Consider the following 10685-nt stretch of genomic DNA (forward strand, 5'->3'; position numbering starts at 1 on the left):
TTCGAGAGATAAGGAGCACTTACAAGTTCCAACAAACTAAGCTTCTCTCTAACTTCTATATATAGACTAACTTTTTTATTAATTATTAAAAAAAACAATTATATAACTACTAATTAGAACAAGTATTCAACAGTCAATGATGACTCCATAGAGGGTATGTGTAATGGTTAATTAGTAAATTCCTATATTAATTCTTTTTAGTAAAAATTTCTAGGGTGGGTCATTAGGGTTAGGAAAAGTGATGTCAAGTTAATTATTTCTCTACTTCTTAGTAGTATAAGTAGTGTGAGGGGAGTAGTAGAATAGTGTGAGTGGAGATATTAGTTCAACTCTCGAATTGTGAACCGTGTTCATCAATAATTCTAGGAAATTGTGTTCGGAGTATTGTATAAATTATGTATCATAGCGTTTTAGGGCAGAACCATATCGATCGAGCGCATATTTTTTTTTAGAACATAAGGGCACATTTCAAGAATACAAATGTGGGTGCATAAAATCGTTAAACTTTGTACTCGAACGTTAGCAGTGATCAATTCCAACAATGAGTGTTGTAGAACGATGATACCAATGATGATAGGGTCCATTAGATATATAATTACAGTTTTGATTTCCTATTAGTTAATTTTTAGTAAATTTTTGGTAAATAGTCATGATCAAAAATTTACACTCGTAAATTGACTGAAATGCTTTATCAAAATGTTGGTTATTTAATTAACATTTACTTAAAACTTATAAAATGTTGATTATTTACCTAAAATTTACAAAATGTTGATTAATTAAAAATTCATCTAGTTTTAATTGACTACTTTGCTAATTATTTGTCATTGATATTGTGACTTTGACTGAGATTTTGGTTAAACTTAGTGTTTGAAAATGATCAACCTTGATGAATATGGCCACAAGGGAAGTTTCTATAAAAATGATCGATCCAAATTCATTTTCTTTATGTATATATTTTAATCTTTTTAAAATTGAAATATCTGAAAAATCATATATTCCTATTAAAAAAGGTTTAAATGAGTTAACCACAATTACTCCTTTTTAACTATTAAATCTAAGTTAGTCTCTTAAAAACGGCTAACCTTCAAGTTAGGTTACAAGAAGCTGAGTGGAGCCTCGCACATAAAGTGTGAAAGTATCACGGGGTTCCATCTAAAAACCAATTGGCAATGAGATGAGTAATTCACGGCCTTTATAAACCTTATTAGAAAGGGAGTCAAATTAATTTGTCTTATCTCGTGCATAAGGTTATCGGGTCTAAATGGTGCGGGTTCAAAATATTTTCAATTTGCAGATCATTTCCAAAACAGATTTGGTATGAAAAACTAGCCTATTTCATGTCTAAATTGTGCGTTTACTAATCGATCATTATACACACGAAAAATTCGAAGTCGTGTCCATGAGGAGGTAAAACTATGATAATAAAATCTTAAAAGAAATGTTAAGGGGGTAATTAAAAAGTAAAGTATTAATATTAAAATGATTTTTGAAGTTTGTAAAAAGAAGAGTAAATTAATAAATAAAAAAGAGAAAACGTAAGACTTTGATGTCACTCGTTTACTTTGTTTACCAATTACCGATATGAATCCAAAATAAAAACTCAATTATAAGTTTTAATAGCAGTTAAACATGTAAACCAATCAGTAATGTGATGTATTTAATCATGAACAAACTATATTACTACGAGATATATCAAAATGATTACAACTCAAAATTACAAAATATTGTTTTTTCTACCAATTTTATAAGCGAGTCATAAACTTACAATAAACCAAAGACGTAGAAGAAAACCTCCCAAATAAGTATTAAAATACTCCTATTCTTTATTAAAAAAAAAAAAAGAGAGCATAAACTAGATATGACTAAATTTATATAAAAATACAAAAGAATACTATTTTAGAGAAGACGATTAGATGTATCATAAATAAAATAAGACATTACAGCAATCAAATCGAAATCACACAGTAACATGGATAAGTTTACACAAGATAAGCTTTAACCTAACTAGCATAACCAAGTCAACATCTAATTCTCACACAATTCTATAGAAAACTAGAAAGATTAAAGTAAAATTATTTTAGCAAAATTCGTAATTTAAGAAGATTCACCCTAATAACAAATCCTTGTTTTCTTATTTATATATATTTTAGAGAAGGAAATATTAACGGGAAAGTGCTAAAAGAAGTTGGAAACTAAATATTGAGCAATTAAATTGTGAATTTCATAAATAATATAAGTGCTGTGTGAGGCTTTAAGCTGATCGCGTATCGAAAGAATTTTCCCAATTTTTGTCCATCTCACACCGTGTGTCTTTGGTTATAGGTTTCTTGGGAATTGGATTTATCTGATACATGGCAACTTTTATTTAATGGAGAAGGAGCACATTTAATGGTGACTAAATAGATGACTTGCAATTCCAACGCTGGATTAAAAGGGAAACATCAGAGTTTTGGAATATCAATAATGAATATAACGTATGAGTGAGAAAAGAGAAGGACATGCTTGGAGTGCAAGGAAACTAAGCACTCGCGCGGGAGTTGCTGATCGGAAAACCTACTAAAATGGTTTTCCTTTTTTATTTGACCCACTTTTCATGAATTGGTTATTTGGTAGTAAAAAGTGAAAACCAAGATTCTGTCTCGTCGCGTGGCTGTAGTTTAGTGGTGAGAATTCCACGTTGTGGCCGTGGAGACCTGGGCTCGAATCCCAGCAGCCACACGTAATTGTTTTCTTATTTTTATTAAAAATAAACAGAAAATAAATAAGAGCAACACATTTATTTAAAATTAATCTAGGTTTCGTTTTACTACAAAAAAATAGCTTATTGTACCTGCAGTAAATTGATGGACTATTTTTTCAATAATTGAAATTTTGCCTAGGATATAAGAAATTAACTAGTTGCAATACATTTTTCAAATAAATATATCACAATAAGTATATATAGAACTAAACTTTTCAATAAAAAATAAAAGGATATATTCATTAAAAATCTAGAAGATATTTAATTCAATAAAAAAAAATAAGGTGAAGTAAATATTAACACTTATACTTGATATTTCTCACATGCACGAGTTATTAACCAAAAACTAGAGAAAAGATTACGGTACTGACTTTTCAAAATTTATTTGACATAATTTTTTTAAGTTGCTAATTGTCTTCACGATAAATAAAGTATATGACTTAATGTTTACAATTTTTTTATGGTTAAGTGAGTACATGTTTAATTTGAGAGTCTTAAAAGAAAATAGTAATAACTCTTCAAAGTTTAAATAAATGTATATAGTGTTTTGATTCCGATCTCAGGGACCCTTTCATTTTTTGCTTCTCCTCGCGACAGAGGTGTCGTGGTGGCGATCCAAATGTCGGCGTCAGAGATCGAAGGCCGACAATTCAAAGGTTGTTATGTCGATCTCCGTCACCGTCGTCGTTTATTGCCATCGCCATCGCTATCGATCTATTTTGCCAACATCGCCATCAATCACCATCACCACCATCGTCGTCGTCGATCTCTGTTATCATCGCCGTCTATTTTGTGCAATTTAACTTCTTCTTCTTCTTCTTCTTCTATTTGAGTGTTTTTTTAGACATAATTAATATTTTCAAATTATTGATTTTAACTTTTGAACAACTTTGTGCGTGTTTTTAAGACTATATCAATGATATAAAAATTAAGAAAATAGTCAATTTAAACGTTTGACATTTTGGTAAACTTAGGTAAATAACCACTTTTAGACGTAAATCATAGGTAAATAGTCATTTTTCATATAGCAAACGTTGCTATTTACCTACTATTTACATTTGAAAGTGACTACTTATCTAAGGTTCACCAAACGTTGGATATTAAGCAATACCAAACGTTTAAGTTGGCTATTTTCTTAATGATTTTGAAGGCATATTTAAATTTTATGAGCTCTTATTTAGTTGCTACAGAAAGTGGATTAAATATTTTGAAATTATGATTAAATGTTTAAGGAACGATTAAATATTTTGAAAATTATATACCTTGTCTAAAAAAAAGTAATATTTTTCTATTTGTTTGTGTGTTTTGAGACTGAATAAGCAAAATTGAAAGCCTGATTAATTTTTTTTTTTAATTTTGTTGCCTAGTTTCAACGATAGAATTAGTTTCGAAACTAATTGGTATAAAAAGTGCGTTGAAAACAGTGGATTAAAAATTTGGACACTTAGATTAATTATTTTGAAATCCTGAAAAAATTGTACCTTTATGTTTGGATAATTTGATATCCCCTTGCATTCTCGTAATAGAGCTTTAAATTGAGTAGAATCCAGTCATGTAAGTTGTCTATTGAATAATGTGTTGCCTATATGAGACAGTTAGATGAAAGTGTATTCTAGAGCGTAACAAAAACGGATATAGGCCAAATACCTAAATAAGTCTAATTGCTAATATTAATCTGTATAAACCTTAATAAATAGAATTTTTTCTACTTTTCATTTCACACTCCAAATTTTTTATGATTGAATTAATCTTTCTTGGGAGAAAGAGAGACAATTTCGAAATCAATCAATGGACCGAAATTGAGTTTATGAGCTAAAGAAATTGATCAAAACGTAAAAAAAAATTCTTCAAAATAAAATAATAAATCCTACAAAATCTTAGATATTTTGCTAAAGAATTAATTTAAATTGATTACTTCATAAAAAAATCCTTAAAATAATTGTGTCGTCATATATTGACACTTATGCCAATTTTATCAAAATTAACGAGTTCTGAATTTTTTTTTAGACTTTATAAGGAAAATAAATAGAGATTTATGTAATTTATATAAAAAAATGTGATCCTTATATATTTTGGTACATGAAAATCGGACTCGATAACCAAATTTCTTGAGGATGTGATCATTAATTTTGGTACATGAAAATCGGACTCGATAACCAAAATTATTAGATACTTTTATTGGATAATTTCCCAAAACAAAAGTCGGCAGCTTCCACATCAATATAATAGAAGTCCAAGCCCCGATAGTAACAAATATCAAAGAATTCAAGTGCGAAATCGTAAATTAAACCCTAAACAAAACCCTATAAATATATAACAAAGGTCACGAGGTAGTTGCAAATTTCTCCACTTCATTAACCCATTCGTATCTCTCTGTCTCAGAGCCTTTCTTTTAATCTCTCTCTCTCTCTCTCCCTCCAGAAAGCTAAGCGATGTCGTCGTCGGACAAGAAACTGGTGCTCCGTAGCTCGGACGGCGAGTCGTTTGAAGTGGAAGAGTCGGTGGCGAAGCAGTCGCAGACGATTAATCACATGATGGAAGACGATTGCGTCGGCGGCGTGATTCCCCTGCCGAACGTGTCTAGCAAAACCCTAGCGAAGGTGATCGAGTACTGTGTCAAACACACCGGGAGAGAGAAGCCAGTCGAAGAAGACGACGCTGATCTCAAGGCCTGGGACGCCGAATTCATCAAGGTCGACCAGAGCGCGCTCTTCGACCTCATTCTGGTTCGTCATCGATTGATTCCCTCTTTTTTTTTTCTCTTGAATTTCTCCCTTTTTTTGTCTGATTGTTTGATTTTAATTTAGTTATTTGGTTCTTATACGGTTATGGGAATTGTATTTTTTAAATTAGGGTTTTGTTCGCCATCGATCCCTTTTTTCCTCTTGGATTTTCCGTCTTCTTGTTCTGATATTTTTTTTATTTTGTTTCAATTAATCGTTTTGTCCTTTGTATCATGGGGTCTCGATAATCGCCTAGTTTATATAATTAGGGTTTGTTGTTTGATTTAGGGTTTTTATATGGGATTCTTAATTGAATTTGGATACATATTCGATTAATAAAAGGTTTTGATTCTTTTGTTTAAATTAATTATTTGGCCTCTTCTTTGGGTCTTAGTGATCGCCTATCTTTTATAATTAGGGGTTATTGTTTGATTTAGGGTTTTGATTTGGGATTACTTAGATTTTTTTTTATTGAATTTGGAGACGTAGGTTTTATAAATTTGGAATTCTTATTAGTGTTTGGATACATATACGTTAATCAAAGGTTTTTAAACATGTTTAGCGATTATAATTAAGATTCGGTGCTTGAGAGTGATCAATCTGTATTGGGATAGTTAAATATTCAGGCGAGTATTTTAGCTTCGTGTTTTTGTAAATCCCTTTATCTTTAGGCTCTAGGTGCTTATTTTGCTTCTCAGGTTTTAGTTTTTTTTTTTTTATAAATTATCTAGGGTTTGTATATTGTTAAATATGGTTTTGGTTTCTGATTGTTTGGAATTCTGGATTGGACTGGGAGACTTGTCTGTTTATAGGTTTCATTAATTTGTTTTGTGATTATAAGTTCTTATAAATTTGTTATCGGGTCGGTAATAATCGACAGTGTTTTTCGTTTCTTATAAATTTGTTTAAACTTGTTTTCGTTCATTGAATTACATACTTTCTATGCGATCTCGATATGTGTTATTCCGTTTTAGTTCATTAAACTGCTTGTTCATTCAGGCTGCGAACTTCCTTAACATCAAGAGCCTATTGGACTTGACATGCCAAACGGTCGCTGACATGATAAAGGGAAAGACCCCGGAGGAGATCAGGAAGACCTTCAACATCAAGAATGACTTCACTCCCGAGGAAGAAGAGGAGGTTCGCCGCGAGAACCAGTGGGCGTTTGAATGAATGATCTCTCATATTACTACTTGAAAAATACATTTAATTTAACATGGTTTATCTTTGGTTGAATGAAGAACTTGTGATGTGGATGGTGGATTTTATGGTGGTTTACTTGTCTAAGATTGTAAAGAAGTGCTTTAGATTTTTAGAGGATAATTTGATGGGTAGTGTTTTCTTTGCACTTTTCGTATTTTGGCTTTTCTGTCTTCTACTTTTGAGATAACTTGATCTCTGTTTCTCTTGATATATCGTATCGTACTCATTTTCTAAGATCAATTATAATTATTTGATTAATAGCAGGGACCACACTTTTTGAGTTGGCAAACAATTTTTTTTAGTAGTTGGGAACTTCTTAACACTAAATTAACATATTAAACCACCATCATCAGCTCAAAATTTATTCAACACTTGGGTTGATGACTTCACGTTGTTAAAATCATTATTTGAAACCAATATGCAAGTAAAAAATTTGTCTTCAATTTTTAGTCAGCTCTTGGTTGATGACTTCAAGTTTTTAAAATCATTATTTGAAACCAATTATGAAGTAAAAAAATTATCTCTTATAACATAATTGTGTTATCATTAATCATTTAAGACTCGGGAAAAAAAAACTTGATGTCATGAGAATCAAACTATTAAAAAAAAACTTCTTTTGTCAACCCAGAAACTGTGGTCCTGCTATTTATATAAAAAATAAAATATAGACAATTGGTCTTCGTGTTAAATATAAGTATACTATTATTATTATATATACAGAGAAACACTAGATTAATTTTACTGTAATAAATTGGAACACGTAAAGCCTCATTTTTTTTACACATCAATTTTTTTCTTTAAATATAAACTGTATTTATCAAAGAGAAAATTACATATTTAACACTGCTAGAAATTAATTAAGATGAGGACATATTTCATCCACATAAGCAAAAAGCTAGAGCAATAAGTTGATCAAAGTTTGGAGCAAGTACAGAGACCATTTCAAAACAAGTTCAGCTTCAACTCGTTCCGCTCGGGAAGAAGATTATTACTACTTGACTGCTCCTCCAACTTCTTCTTCTTCGCATTTTCTTGCCAACTTCTCTCCACCGGCGAAGTAGTGAAATGCGGATCCTCGAGCACCACAACATGCCTTGCGGCGCACTTCAACTCTTACAATCTGCAAGCACGAAATACACTTTCCCGAGCTTCTTCCAAGCTTCCCTCATAGTCGAGTTTCGAGCTACTCTTGAGCATGCTAAACCAACTAGCTAGACCGTCTATTATGATACGCGGGTCTAAAATAAAAGCGTAACAATTACAACATAGGCATAGGCCAAAAGTACTTTTCCCACACTTTCACCATATAGCCGTTACGGCTGCTCCGATGAGCGCGTGGTCGTTATTACACCATGTGGATGGCTGGGTGAGAGGTCGGGATCTCAGAGTCCGAGATGTGAATCGTCCACTGTAGTGCACTTTCAAAATCTCGCAAATAGCCCGAGCCACAACTCAATGTTGGTCGCTGATGACGAGATTTTGTTCTCCTCCTATGAGCTCCTCGTGAATAAACGTCGTGAAAATGTCGGCGTACGGAAGCAATCACTCCATTATGACGTACGTCGAGCTCCATTGGCTCGGTATATCGTGCGCGATTAGACAATCTTCCATGTCGTTTGCTCGGCACTTCAACTTCCACCTATTCTTCACGTACTTCACCACGGATCGAATGTCTTCGAGCATTGGTCCTATGGGCTTTCCATTCTAGCTCAAACCATGAGGTTGATGATATTCACCACGCAACGCTGGTGAAGCACAACGCCCCCAACATTGCTCCCAAGGTTCTTGCTCAACTCGTCTATCGTGCTCGTACAAATCGATCAAGTCTTTAATGATGGTGGATCGCGAAACGGGCTCATAATTTGGATTGAACCCCTCTCTAATCATGCCGACGAAATGAGGGTCTGATCCTATTCCTAGGTGTTGATCGGTGGAGGCGATGAATTTGACCAAGGCTATTCTGACCCGGTTTGTGATGACCCGAGCCCTCTTTTCGTGTGTCGAGAGATGATCTCGTCCCGCTAGAGTAGGCGAGTATTTGATGACACACTTTGCACTGCACTAGTTCCACTGTGACTGTGTTATCGGTTTTGAGAATTTCGAGCTTCACAAATCGTTCCCAAACGTCCGATCTCTGAGACCCGCCGCTCATTCGGCTCTTCTTGCGCCGAGAGCTTGATATAACGACTGTAAGCTCCTGAAAAAATCACTCAAACACACCGCGAAAAAGACCATTGATGAGTAAAGATTATTGGATGGTTTTAAAAAGAAACACAACGTACTCATAGTTATTATAATCAATAAGCACTTGGTTTTCATTTCACCTATATATTTGTCTATAATATATTTTATTATTGATTTTGTGAATAGTTCAGGGTCACAGTGACTTACCCGTGAGCTTGATTGCGTTTCATTGAAAGTGCGTCGTTGGACTTGACGTGGTTGGGAAGATGCTGTGTCATCTAAACCCATCTTGGTGTTTAAAATTCATACAAGTTATAGATGGAAAAAAAGACAAGTAAATTGGTAGATGTATGATTTAAGAAAGTAAACGTTGTACACCGGAATAGACTAGTATTTTCGGATTGAGAATTACAAAAGATGAGATGAATAATGCGAGTTTTAGGAAGGCAAACTTCTGATGGATTATGGGGTATTTAAAATTTAATGGTAGCTATCCTCACAAATAAATATGTTACCGTTCAATAATGATTAGCAAAAAATAAATTTGCCTCTTTCCAACGGTAACTAATAAGATGGCAAAAAAGTTCTTTTTTGTTTTTTTTTTTTTGCCGTTGATTATTTGGACTTCCGAATCTGGTAAAAAAAAACATAAAATCGGAGTCGGAGTCGGAGTCGGAGTCGGAGCCGGATCCGGATCTGGATCTTGGTTCGTTAACAAAGGAAAGAACAGAAGAGAATTTTGAGTTTGGAGCTTCCAAAAATCGAACGAAAATGGTGAGACTAAACACAAAGCTTCTCAAAGAAGCATCGAATGGCCTCAACAAGACTCTCTCGGAAATCCTTGTGTGTCCTCTCTCGAAACAGCCGTTAAGGTATGCCTCAGAAAAATCGGCTCTGTCGATTGTAAAGTTTCCATATTATTCATTTAATTTGTTTGGTCTGTTTTGTGTGTGTTCAAAATCGATTAGGTTCTGCGAGGAAACGAATTCTCTCATAAGCGACGCCATTGGAGTTTCCTTTCCTGTGAGTGACAGCTGACCCGATATTTTCTCACTGTTTAGGGTTCTGTGGTGTTTTGGGATTTTTGCGACTCATTATCTCTGCCTGAGAATGTTATCAAAATTAATGCCTGGTTATAGTTAATATAAAGTTCTTGTATTTCAGCTCAACGTTGAAGAATGTGGTTGAAAGATCCTAATGTTTTTCCACACTGATTAAATTACGACGTTTTGTTACATGTAAACTTAGTCCAATGAGCTCAACTATACCAGGGAATTACTAAACAGGGTATACAATTTTGAATGCAAAACTTTTGTTTATATAAACAGCTCTTAATCCACTTACATAAGCCTACTTTCTGTGTGTTGAATCATGAGTAAAAAATAAGTAAGATCATGTTGATTTTTTTGTTTCCTGATAGATCAAGGATGGGATTCCTTGTTTGGTTCCAAAGGATGGCAAAATATTGGATCTTGAAGATGAGTCAAAGTCTGAAGATGATGTGGAGCCATCTGCGAAACAGTGAGTCTTGGAAAAGATAAGTGCCATTATCTCAGCCTTGTTGGATTTATGCTGATTTTATCAATTCTGTATCTGCTATTCAAAATCGATCCTTAGATTTATGTGAAGTCTGTTCTGAGTGAATAACGAAAGAAGATACGAGAAAAAGTTTTGTTCGAGGAAAAGACACATTTGTGAATCTAAGAAAACGTCTTATTTTATGTCTGGTTGCTTATTGCCAACTAGTTTAGCATTTCATTATCCTAAAAAAAAAACTATATAAAGGATGACTTAAGTTGGAAGCGTGCCTTTTTTAAAGGGATATTAGTTGAAGA

At 33.4% G+C, this 10685-nt stretch overlaps 2 protein-coding genes and 1 non-coding gene across 3 annotated transcripts; all 3 read left to right on the forward strand.

Moving 5' to 3' along the window:
* The first annotated feature begins 2646 nt into the window (after positions 1 to 2646).
* Positions 2647 to 2718, forward strand: TRNAH-GUG (transfer RNA histidin (anticodon GUG)). Its single transcript has one exon. It is a non-coding gene; the product is annotated as a tRNA-His (tRNA).
* A 2355-nt stretch (positions 2719 to 5073) lies between these two features.
* LOC149399757 (SKP1-like protein 1A) lies at positions 5074 to 6811 on the forward strand. Its single transcript, XM_089610318.1, has 2 exons — positions 5074 to 5466; positions 6463 to 6811. The coding sequence occupies exons 1-2, from the start codon at positions 5173 to 5175 to the stop codon at positions 6634 to 6636; spliced, it is 468 nt and encodes a 155-aa protein (XP_089466444.1). The 5' UTR covers positions 5074 to 5172; the 3' UTR covers positions 6637 to 6811.
* Positions 6812 to 9538: 2727 nt separating this feature from the next.
* On the forward strand, positions 9539 to 10571 carry LOC149399758 (Trm112p-like protein). Its single transcript, XM_089610245.1, has 3 exons — positions 9539 to 9722; positions 9819 to 9873; positions 10271 to 10571. The coding sequence occupies exons 1-3, from the start codon at positions 9622 to 9624 to the stop codon at positions 10373 to 10375; spliced, it is 261 nt and encodes an 86-aa protein (XP_089466371.1). The 5' UTR covers positions 9539 to 9621; the 3' UTR covers positions 10376 to 10571.
* The last annotated feature ends 114 nt before the right edge of the window (positions 10572 to 10685 follow it).

The sequence above is a fragment of the Urtica dioica genome, chromosome 4, assembly GCF_054948205.1.
Source record: "Urtica dioica subsp. dioica isolate 48M chromosome 4, U.dioica_male_clone48M_v1_H2, whole genome shotgun sequence".
In the NCBI taxonomy this organism is placed as follows: domain Eukaryota; kingdom Viridiplantae; phylum Streptophyta; class Magnoliopsida; order Rosales; family Urticaceae; genus Urtica; species Urtica dioica.